This window comes from Triplophysa rosa, linkage group LG15 (genome assembly GCF_024868665.1).
Source record: "Triplophysa rosa linkage group LG15, Trosa_1v2, whole genome shotgun sequence".
In the NCBI taxonomy this organism is placed as follows: domain Eukaryota; kingdom Metazoa; phylum Chordata; class Actinopteri; order Cypriniformes; family Nemacheilidae; genus Triplophysa; species Triplophysa rosa.
The window spans coordinates 16,338,299-16,350,669 of NC_079904.1; the positions used below are offsets into that span (position 1 = coordinate 16,338,299).

General features: G+C 37.6%; 1 protein-coding gene across 2 annotated transcripts in view; it reads left to right on the forward strand.

Moving 5' to 3' along the window:
- The window catches only part of si:ch211-191a24.3 (tensin-3), a 44,423-nt gene extending 39,355 nt beyond the window's left edge, over positions 1-5,068 (forward strand). For both annotated transcript variants that reach the window (XM_057352684.1, XM_057352685.1), the window contains 7 exons: positions 1,064-1,159; positions 1,701-1,778; positions 1,857-1,934; positions 2,075-2,243; positions 3,197-3,265; positions 3,636-3,665; positions 3,788-5,068. In XM_057352684.1, coding sequence (XP_057208667.1) covers positions 1,064-1,159; positions 1,701-1,778; positions 1,857-1,934; positions 2,075-2,243; positions 3,197-3,265; positions 3,636-3,665; positions 3,788-3,932 — 665 coding nt within the window. In that variant the 3' untranslated portion in view covers positions 3,933-5,068. The remainder of the gene's footprint in view (positions 1-1,063; positions 1,160-1,700; positions 1,779-1,856; positions 1,935-2,074; positions 2,244-3,196; positions 3,266-3,635; positions 3,666-3,787) is intronic.
- The last annotated feature ends 7,303 nt before the right edge of the window (positions 5,069-12,371 follow it).

The following is a 12,371-nucleotide window of genomic DNA, read 5'->3' on the forward strand; positions in this document are numbered from 1 at the left end:
GGTCCCTTATCAGTTTCAGTCTAACAGTTGTTGTCACAGTTTGTGTTGCACATTTCTAGCCAGATTGTTTTGCGAGCCTGCCACAGCGTAATGCAAGCTTTGCTAAGAAGCTGTCATTGAATGATGAACAGTTAAAACTATATAGGACTATAGCGCAAGAATGTGTATACGTCTTGTATTTGGGGCAGAGAGAAGATAGAAAATAAGCGTAAAACACTTACTTCCGAGTCATTTTGATGCATAAACCTTTCACTAACAGTAAAAGTGCAATAACAGGCAAAATGATAAACTCAATTCTCAGTTGTGTTTTATTTAAGGTACATTATTGTCTTGTGTTTCTCTAACATTCTTTAAAAGTAATAAAATAAAACATAAACAGATAGTTATTGGCGTACAGTAAGAGTATAGGGATATAAGATCAATCAGTGGTTCTCAACAGGGAGCCCCAGCTGACTTCCAAGGGGGCATGAGGATGACTAATAATTCAAAATTAGACAAAATGAAAATGGAAAACAACTACAACCAAGATATTTCTTATTATTTGTCAATTTTGATATTGGATAAACACTTTTCCCATTAATATCAAACTCTTAAATATTTTATTGGGTAGAAATTTTGAGTTTTTGTAAGCGGGAGAGGTGCCTTTGAATATTGTTGAATACAGTGGGGGGCCTTGGAGTCAAAAAGGTTGAGATGATTTATTACAAAACATTTTTAATAAGAAAAATGCTCTTTATGAATGAAAATGCTAATGTAAGTCTGATCTAAGCGGGCACAGTTTGAGACATTGTTGAGATCTATTTTGAAACTTTAAAGATATTCAGGAAAAGTATGAGAGGAGATTTGAAGAATAGTCTTGCTTTTTTATTTATTGCTTATAATGAGATCTTAACGAGATCTCATTTGTGTTTTTATCTTTTCTGTTCTTATTCCATCTTCCTCAGTAATTTAGAGATGTTTTTGAGTAAAAAAGATCTCATTTGCTGCCACATCGTGTTCTTGTTGCAGTCATGATTAAAGGTCATTATAAATGTGAAGTCATTTCCTGTCTCTGTACACACAGTGGGGGATTTGTCCAATGAGCTCGTCCGGCACTTCCTGATTGAATGCACACAGAAAGGCGTACGGTTAAAAGGCTGCCCCAATGAACCCTACTTTGGTAAATATCTATTTGTGTTTGAATGAATGTTAATAAGAACATGTGAAGAGTTTGGTTCCAAAATGAGAAAAAAATCATGTTTTTTTTATGGTGCATTCCAATTAATATCAATCAAACTGCAGTTGGTTTGTTTTGATTTAAGCCATAATAACTCAAAAAACACAGATAAAACAATAAAAACATGATAAAATAATAAAAAATGATTTTTGAAAATAAAATGTAGTTATCTCATTTTGGAACCGAACTCTTTATGCGTTAGGCAGAGCCTCACAATTTACATGATCATTTCACAGACTCGGGCGCCCTCTAGAGGCTATTCTCTAAAAGCGCCCCTTACGCACCTACCTTTGTACTCTAGGCAAGACTCTGTACATGCGTTATATTTGTTAACCTAGTAATAGTTTTTTCAAGAAATGATGATAGCAGAATTTTATATATTTTTTCTTTATTGCATGCATTATTTATTTAAATGCATACATTTTTTTATTAAAAACAATAACATTATTTAAAAACTATATAAATGTGTTTTTTGTATCTACAGGGAGTCTCACGGCATTGGTGTGTCAACACTCAACCACACCACTGGCATTACCTTGCAGACTCATCATCCCCAGCAGAGGTACTTACTCATATCTGGGTGTATTTGTGGATTTCTTTTATCCAGTGTTTTCTCCTAAATAAAAACTTTTTTTTCTAGATCCACTTGAAGAACTAAATGAATCCCAAACACAAACATCAACCAACTCTGCAGCAGAGCTACTAAAACAGGGAGCAGGTGAATAAATAAACATTGTCTAGTGTCTAATGAGTGTGTTTATGTGTGAATCTGCACTTGTTTGTAAGTGCGTTAGTATAACCTTAATTTGAAAATGACACTGAAACTAATCTGTGTGTTAACGTGTTTGTGTCGTCCAGCGTGTAACGTGTGGTTCCTGGGCAGTGTGGATCTGGAGTCTTTGACAGGAGTTCAGGGTGTGCAGAAAGCCACCACTGCAGTATTCAGCATGGATCCTCCCTCCACGTCCACAGTTGTTCACTTTAAAGTGTCCGCACAGGGAATTACACTCACAGACAACCAGAGGAAGTGAGTCTCTCAGACACACACATACAGACATTTATTTGTCACAGGCAACAATGTTAGGTGAAGTTCAGCAGAGAGCACAACAGTCAAAGGGGTAGATTTTAAACCCTAAAACCTTTAAACCAGTGCTTCCCACAACACCCCAACCCCCCCCACCCCCCCCCCCCCCCCAAGGGGACCGCGACAGTGTAAAATGTAAAAAAATTCTATTAAATAATTTATTAAAGTATCCTTATGAATTTTCACATTCACCAGAATATAATTGGCAAACTTTGTGGTAGCCCACATAAAAAATACTGTAGTATATAACAGAATAGTGTAATTACTGTAGTATACTACAAGATCTGTAGTATTTAACTATAGTAATATTTAAAAAAATCTACTATGCTTTAATATTTACTAAAGTAACATTCTTAAACACTGCAGTGTTTTTAGAAATTTTAGTACAGTTTAGTGATTTTAATTGTATTGTTTAGTTGGCGAATGGAAGAGTGTTCTACAAATCAGAAGAGTCCAACTCTATGAAACATTGTGAATGTTCTGCACTCAAACTACTCAAATTTGTATTCATTTGAATATTTAGCAAGAAATGTAGTATCAATGAGTATGTAACTAGTTTGCTTTATAGGATAGCATATTGCCTCACTGAAAACATAAAACACACATGTGTATATACAGTATACTGTTAAGATGATGACAGGTTTCACTCTCAAACATACAGTACTCCATGTAAAGGTCTCATTTAGTCATGTTGACACATGCTCTCACCTAGTACTCTCGCCACCAACACATATCACATTCTTTAATAAATGTAGAAAGCTAAATAAAGAATCTACATACATGCTTCAACGGTTGTTTTGCTTTTATGACGTGTATGTAAAACTTTATAAACATGTAAACATGAAGATTTTTATGTACAGTCATTCATATTTCTTTGCATTACTGTGTATGTACAGACTGTTCTTTAGGAGACACTATGCCGTTAACACAGTGATATTCTGCGCCCTGGATCCCCAGGACAGGAAGTATGTAACATACACACACTTTATGTACAGTAGTGTTCAAATATTTGGAAACATGGGTTCTTAATATATTTGATTATTACTATTACTAATTACTGTTTTAGATGAGTAGTAAACTTATCAAAACTATGACATACCACAAGACGAAGTACAGAAATGATGCAGTATACATGATGCTAAATATTTATTGTATATTTGTCCAAGGTAGCCAGTCTTTGTCTAGATGACGTCTCAGCACACTCTAAGCATAGGCAAAAAATAAAAGTCAGCTAAATGGCACTCTTTAAACTATACTGATGTACATGCAACTTTCACAATATACAAAAGTATATTCAGGCGATGCTCTGACACTTCTCCGCTACTCTGTTTCCAGGTGGACACGAGATGGGTGCACATCTGCAAAGTGAGTGTTCCTCTATCCTGTACTTCCAATCTGTTTATCTCACTTTTATGTGCCAGCTTATGCATTTGGCATAATGTATACCCATGTATTCATTATTGCGGCTGTTTGTTTGTGTTTAACAGGATCTTTGGCTTCATCGCAAGGAAAAGTGGAAGCAGCACAGAGAACGTCTGTCACCTGTTTGCCGAACACGACCCTGAACAGCCCGCCAGCGCCATCGTCAACTTTGTCTCCAAGGTGATGATAGGATCTCAGAAGACCAAATAGAAGAAAATGTGCACTGAGATTCATCCTGGACAGCAACACAGATCAAAGATGATTGAGGCATTAAAACAAATTCCCTGTTTTTTGACAAGGCACACAGAGGCGTTACAAAATTTTGCGGGGCCCAGAACACCATTTTTTTGGGTGGAGGACCCACAGCTCCAAGGGCTAATGTGTAGCCTACACCTTAGTGGACCTTAGTAGACTCTATTTATCACAGAGCTCAAATAAACGTTCTTGTTTGTCTCCCTGCCCTGGAAAGTACATTCCTAAAAGGAGCGTTTGAAAACCGTGCTGGACTGTTGCACCACACAGAAAATCCTGTAGGGGGAGACAGATTTCTTTGTTTCACTATTACCCTTCTGCTACCATAAACTGAACCTGCTTAAAAGTCAAAAGTGAAAATATCAAACAGTTATTTTATTTTAGCGGTTTCGTTTGCAGTATTTGAGAGGTCTGTGGTCATTTGTATGTTTTAATATGAACAGGCTGATCTATGAAGTATGCTATAAATGATGGAGATATAACTGTAGATGAATTTCTCTGGGCACATACATAAAGTAGGTTTGACCAAAGAGCTCATTTTCATACCAATTAACTTTAATTTCCCACGTTTATTATATATGTGTATATTATCAGATTACTTTTATACTTCAAAATATTCAGTAAAGTCTAGTTTATCTGTGTATTTGTCTGTTTATAAAGGGAAGCGTAACAGTTTCATCCAGTAGGATGCCTTATAATCCATATTGACCATGTTTATATATTTTGAAATATTTATCATAAAACTCTACTCTGTATGTGCTCATCTTTTACTCATTTGTATATTGCTCATGAGTTAACTCTAAAAATACTCTTTAAAATCTTGTTCATGTGTGCAACATGACATAAATTCACAATTACACATAATAAAAGCCTATAAATGCTAAATGAGGGTATAAGCAGACATCCGAACATCTGAAGCAGACAGGCACAATATACGCTTGTATATTTATATTCGCTTTTCATTATTGTAATTCAAGCTGTTCTACGGACACTTGCTTATTGTACTGCCTAACTATCTCTATATTTGTAAGTGATTTTTCATTGACTGCAAAGTACATGCACAGAATAAAAATAAAGAAACAGTATGGTACCAAGCGGAGGCTGGGTTTGTAGTGAATTTATTAATGTTTTCATCTCAAGACATTCATGTGGTGACTGCTGGTGGCATGTTCACCATGATCTTGGGATAGAAAGCAGGGGAGAAAAATGGTTTGTTTATTTCAAGGTTGGGATGGAAAGAGACTTACACCAATTTAACAAAAATACCGCTTTATATGGGCCTGGAGGAAGAGGGGTGGATGAATCAAAAAAGAAAGAATGCGACAAAAAGAGTCAAGTCACAGAACAGGGCTCGACAGTAACGCTTGTCCGGGACAAGTAAATGTTTTGTATGGGCAAGTGATAGAGAAATTTACTTGAACTACAAGTAACTTGGAAAAAAAATGTGCTAAGAATAAGTGCATTAGACCGAGCTGTGTGTTTGTGTGAAGTGCGTTTGTCTTGTTTGTGACAATAATCAATGGCATGTCATCTCCCTTAAAAATTACCATGGTTTTACTACAGTTAAAACAAAAAAAAGGTTACTGTAGTAAAACAATGGTTATCACAAAATAACTATGATTTGAAAACCATGTTTTGTAAAAAAAAAAACATAGTAAACGATGGTAACTGTAGTAAAATCATGGTTTTGCCCCAAGTAATCAATGCACCAAAAAGAAAACATGGTTACTACACTTGTACCACAAAAAAAAACATGGTTAATTTTCGTAAGGGCTGGCTGTTCACAGATTAACATACAACACGAGTGATGGTCGAAGATTTATCTGCGTCTGCACTGTATGAGGATAACCACATGAACTTCATCTCCAGAGTTGCTCTGAGAGTTTATTTTATGAACATTTTACTGTTTGAGTGAAGCTATCTGCAAACACACAAAAATTCAAGCGTCTTCCCGACAACCCGTCAAAATAAGAGTCCCGTTAATTTGAACGTTCGGACGAAAAAATACTATTGCTAAAGGAAATTGTAGTACCCTTGTAGCAAATTGATAAACTGTAGCAAACACTGTAGTATACTATAGTAAGGTTCAAAAACGCTATAGTATCTGGGAATTTTACTGCAGTTTACTACAGTGATTTATGTGGACATATATATCTCTTTTGTGTGGTTAAAAAAATGAAATACACATAAATTAGAAAAAATAAAAGTAATTTAGGTAAACAAAAAATAATATGGCCCTAATTTATCCATCTGTAGTATGTAACATTAATGTCATTTGTCAGTTACCTGCCTATTCATGTGATGAACTGCACTTGCATATTTGCACTTATGCATACTGCATATTTTTTAATGATGATAACAGACTTGTGCTACTACTGTTTGGCCTGTGTTACAAAACTTTATACCTCTGTATCACCATTGCTGTGTGCAATAAAACGTTTACATACAGCCCTGACACTAATAATAATTACTGCTTGCCTTTGTTCTATAGCAACCATGGAGAGTATTGACACATTTAGGTGGCTGCAGCAGACACTAGGTAAAACACGTATAAGCAAACTTGACCAATCAGGATCCGAAACAATTATATTGACACAAATTAAATAAAATTTTTGTTTTATCTTTGGACAAGTAATATTTGTACTTGGACAAGTGAATGACAAATTTACTTGTCCAAAGGACAACCACATGACAATGCTTAAACTCAATTTATACCCGTGCGTAGGACTTACGCCATAGCTTCCACGCCGCTTCGTGTCGGTTTTAATTTATACTTCTGCATCATTGTCCGTGTCGACAGGCAATGACCACTAGTCATACTGTGTAACCAAGACAGGAACCGAGTCGAGCTCGTTTGAGAAGCATTAGCAGTGATAGCAGCAAGTAAACAGTCATGTTTGCTGCAGCTTGAGATGTTAAATACAGAAGAACAAATAATTAATAAAATAAATAAAAATAAACAAATAAAATGCGTTTGAGTAAACATGACGCTATCGCAGAGTTTTTTGACCTGAGGGAGGGGTTCAAACAGACCAATCACAGCGTTGAGTTGATGCGTTGTTACATTTTTGGAGAGGTGCGCATCAGGCTATGGCGTAGGGTACGCGGCTCTGCGTAGGTCCAATTTATGATTTTTGGTAAATCGCCTGAAAAAAGATCTGTGGTAAACAAAACCTCTAAATGTTTTCATGTTTTATTCTATGACATAAAACACACCAGTTATTACCCGCTCGCGATTTTTTAAAAGCTTTATTGTGTCTTAAAAACAGCGGTTGCTAACAAGTTGCTTAAAGCGACTACTTCGGATGAGGACGTACATTAGACGTCATCACGCATATAAATCTCACAAATAATGCAACATAAAATCTCTCAAACTGTGGGTGGAGATTCATTCACTGAGTAATTACTTACCTAGGGAACACATTTTTAATAAAGTTTGAAAAAGTTGTCGGAGGACTGGTGGTGGTGACGTTGATATCGAGCGATCACAGTGTAGTCTTTGTTAATCACAAAGCTTATTGTTTGCAATCTTCCAAAAGTCTATAAATCCATAGGATTTCGGTCAAGGGAACCGGTGCGGTGCTAACCTTCCAGTTAGCCTACAAAAATACGTCATACCTGCGCCAGTCTACCCTTACGAAAAAGTGTAGTAACCATGGTTTTTTGGTACATTGATTACTTGGGGCAAATCCATTATTTTACTACAGTTACCATCGTTTACTATGGTTTTTACAAAAACATGGTTTTCAAATCATGGTTATTTTGTGATAACCATTGTTTTACTACAGTAACCATGTTTTTTTTTTTTTGGTTTTAACTGTAGTAAATCCATGGTACATTTTCGTAAGGGTATGGATAGCTTTCTCTAGATATCACAAGCATCCGTAGTATTCCTCCAGTGGAGCGCCCTCCTCTGGCAAACTCTTTCAAACACACCCTTTGGCAAAGACTAGTAATTTGTGTATGTGTGTGTTTTCTCACTTTTTTGTTTCTTTAACTTTCTCACTTTAGGCTTCAGTCTGATTGAGAGGAATGCCAGCCATTTAAATCCACACACTTCATCTAAACACCCTGCAGGTCTCCACATGTTTGGTTAAACACACATTGGAAAAGACTCATAGTCGGGCAAGATTAAGAGCGTATAACACATATTTCTTCTAAAACAAAGAGCCATGTGTGTGTGTCTGGAGAACTGTGGCTCAGGCATTCTTCTTCTCTTACATCGAATATCTGTGTTTTTGTGTCCATTTAGTTTTGCATGTTTTTGCTTGCCGTTCACTTTCAGCATCAGTATAATAAAGGATATTGTGAGGTGTGGTTGTGTCATAAGTGTGGCCCTGGGGGGATAATTTCTGTATGTTATAAAGACTTTGAGTCCTTGAGTTTAATTATTTGGTGGGTGGGGGAGGATAAGGGTCACAGAAAATTTGTATTTGAATGAAAAGTGATGGACAGGGAATTATGGGGTACGTGGGGTACGTGGAATACGGAGTACTTTTGCTGTGTCAACTCTTAATCTAGCAAAATGTGCATGCAATGTCACATGACCGTATATTTAGTAAGGGAGTCACACACGGCTGCTTGTGATTGAGAGTTGCGTATATAGAGAGATACGCTTTTATATGCTAAAGATTTGACTAAAAATAGTTGTGGGGTAAGATGTGCTGGTGGCTTAACTGACAGTGGTAATAATCTTTCCCTTCAAATGCAGGAAATGTAGTTAAAAATGTTGAAATTTCATTTCATTTTCAATCAAGGACTTCAGATCTCAAAATACAATCTACAAAATTACAAATGCTATTATATTGTTAATGATAATCTTAAATCTATAATTTACCTTTATTAGTAATTGTATTTATTTTTTTATTTAGCCTTGTTGTGCAAGCACTGTCGAGCTTGTGCAGAGGCAGCAGCTTTTGCCAGAGGGGAACTGGAATCCCCTGGTTGGGCCTGGGTTCTCCTTAGGTTTTTCTCGATTGGAGTTTTGAGTTCCTCTCCACCGTTTGCATACTGTTTTTGCACTATTTGCCTGGCCGGGGGGGGCTGCTTTAGAATTAGAATTTTAAAGTTTTACATTAATATTGCATATAGGAATTTATAGTCTGTTTAATATTTGACCTATGTTTCATTTTCCTTTATCTTAAATGTGTGCTTTCACTGTGCGTATGTGCATGTCTGTGTGTGTGCGTGCGTGCGTGCGTGCGTGTCTGTGTGTGTGCGTGCGTGTCTGTGTGTGTGCGTGCTTGTCTGTGTGTGTGCGTGCTTGTCTGTGTGTGTGCGTGCTTGTCTGTGTGTGTGCGTGCTTGTCTGTGTGTGTGTGTGTGCTTGCGCGTCTGTGTGTCTGCGCGTCCGTGTGTGTGTCTATGTCTATGTGTGTTAGTACGTGTGCATATTGTGTGTGTGGAGTGTTTTGTATGTGGGTATGTCTGTCTTCTGTGTTTTCACCTTTTTCTTGTTTTTACAGGTATAACTTTAATTGTTTTGCTTATAGTCAATATGTCTTATGTACAGCTGCTTTGTAATAGTCTGTGTTCCCAGACTGAGGTCGCATTGACGTTAGTAGAATGTTTTATGGATGTTATTACAAAGAAAACCTACACAGAAAGTGCATCACAGTAACATCACAGTACATACAAACAGATAGACAAGACATTGTTGTATTTCTCCTTCCTTTGTGTGTGTGTGTGTGCGTGTGTGTGCGTGCGTGCGTGCGTGCGTGCGTGCGTGTGTGTGTGTGTGTGTGTGTGTGTGTGTGTGTGTGATTGAAACAGATCTGGTAGTGCTGCTGGTGGTGGTGTGTGTTGGGGGGTTTAAAAGGATGACCTCATCAGGAAAGGAAACTTTCCCACAGTCTGTACACAAAGCCCGCTGTCAAAAGGTGAACTAAGGGAGAAAGAGAAGAAATTTAACACACTGGATAAAAAAGGCCTAATCTCAATATACAACCTCTCTTAACAAAGCCATCCCAGCCCAAATATTTAGTAGCGAATAAACAGTGTCTCTCGCTCACATTGAAATTGTTGCATCAATGATACATTCTTGGAAAGATGCTGAGGTGATAAATATTATCATAACAGCTGTCAACTTATAATACACGACACGTGTCATCCTTAAACAGTCCTGCCAAGTTTTATTCCACGCTGGAACAGAGGATTTCGACTGTGTTGATGAATAGTGATGCTGCAGATTAGCTCATTAAATTAGGCATGCGATATTAGACGTGCAGAGGTGAGACAGGCGACACCGAGTCCAAATGCATTAGATGTGCTTCTGCTGTGGAACAGTGGACCAGTGATGTTTCAAGTGTTGAGTGTTTTCGTCTGGCTTGCAGATCGCAGCGGTTTCTAAATGAATCGTCTTTCCTGGAAATCGTGTTTTATGCTTTTGTACCACACGACTGTGTCATGCAATATGACAGACCCACATTCTCGACCGCAGATTGCAGAAACAACATTTAACTCTCTGAGTGTTACCATATGTAATGTAGAAATGTTCTGCCACTTTGGACAAAGAATTCTGACACAGTCTAAATACAGTCACACAAAGTCCAGCCTGAAATCGCATCGTTAAACATTTACTATTTCCTGATTGGCTGCTTTTTGTGTAATGTGGAGAGAGAAATTGTGTTTGATTTACTCCACATGCTGACAAGGTTATCTAGATTTTCTATTTTGCATGCATATGTATAGTGCTGGTCAACCAACATAGTTCATTGTTTATTCACCCAACCTGAATGAGTTTCTTTGTTCTGCAGAACGTGATAGTAGATATTTAGAGAAATTTCTCAGTTTTGTGTCCACGCAATGATAGTCAATGGGGTCCAATATTGTTCGGTTACCAACGTTCTTCAGAACATCTTCTTTTGTGTTCTGCAGAAGAAAAAAAACTCATACAGGTTTGGAATGACATAAGGGTGAGTAAATGCTTCAAGCATCCTATGTGGACCAGCATCCAAAACACAGCATTTGCTGGTAACCATCCAAAACTGCAGACGGTGTGATTGTGAGTCATCTCTAAGCCCAGATGCAGCTTAATGTAATATACTATAGCAGGCGCCAGTTAATTTACCCCAATTATTATTCCACCTTTTCACCCTCTACGACCTCCGGACATGACCGCCTCAGTGTGCCTCCTAGAGGCAGCTGTCGTGCACTTTAAACCTGTCGATAACAGGTGAGACAGCTTGAAGTTGGAGCACCCTGACCCTTGTTAGTTGGAAGCAGAAACAAAGCAGATGTGGACATCCGAATGTAAGAAAAACACATGTTCATTAAAGACACATAAAATCGTGGAGCCACTTCAGGTCACATTACATATGTTTTCTTACGGACTATTAACTAAAACAACTTTAGAGGAGGCAAAATGAATATGTATAAGTCACACAAACAAACTGTTGCTTCTCAATGTTATTGAGTCTAAAGGATTATGAACCTCATGTTGACCCGGGTCAATGGGTGCCAAGAAACCCCCGAGGTCACGGCTTTGACAAGACTAGTCCGCACAAGCACGCGCCTGATTTTCAGAACGTTCCCTTTGTGACACCCTGTCTCTTTCGAGACAATGAACTCCTCCTCACTCCGAAACAAGACTGTTACACTCTCTCGTTCCTTCTCACGTTCGCTTTCCACCAATGCCTACGTGCTGTAAAGCACATGCTCAAAGCACTTTGTGATCTGTTCCCTCTGTGTATTGTCTGTGTATCGAAATTCACTCACACTGGGAGTTAATGAACCTGTATGTGGGGGTGGGAAGGGTAATCACACTCACGTCTTAGCCAAGAAAAGGAACAGCAGATTCACTTACATTACATCAGCATTTCTACAACAAACTTAATGAGGGAGTCGTGTGTAATTTTGGAGGACAGGCCAAATTATTTTGATCTTTTTTGGCTTTTATCCGTGTCCTTCTTTGATTGAAATTTGGACCGGCTAAGGTTTCTTCTAAGGTTTATTCTGGTAGCGTATTTTCAGGCTAATAAGGAGAAATTCAGACAAAACGTGTCAGGTGTATGTGGCTCGAGTTGTGTACAAAAATCTAGTGTGAACTGCCTGCACAGGCAGGATTTTTTTACTCAAAACTTGTTGAGGCCCCTAACAGCCCCTGGCTTTATTCTATCGTAGCTCAAATAAAACTTAATAAAAAATAAAATAATAAAAAAGTAATTGATCTGATCAAATCACATGGGAAACAAATGTGGCCCCATCTGTCAAATCCAGGTTAAAGTCACGTTATCTTTTTATGGAATTAAGAGCATCATAGTAGTCATACTCTTAGCCATAAAAAATGATGAAAATGGGTACTGTGTACAGTATTTATTGCTGTAAATGATTTGTTATACTCATTTTATTGACACTATGTTTTGTTATTTTGCACAAAAAATGGAATACCAGTCAATGT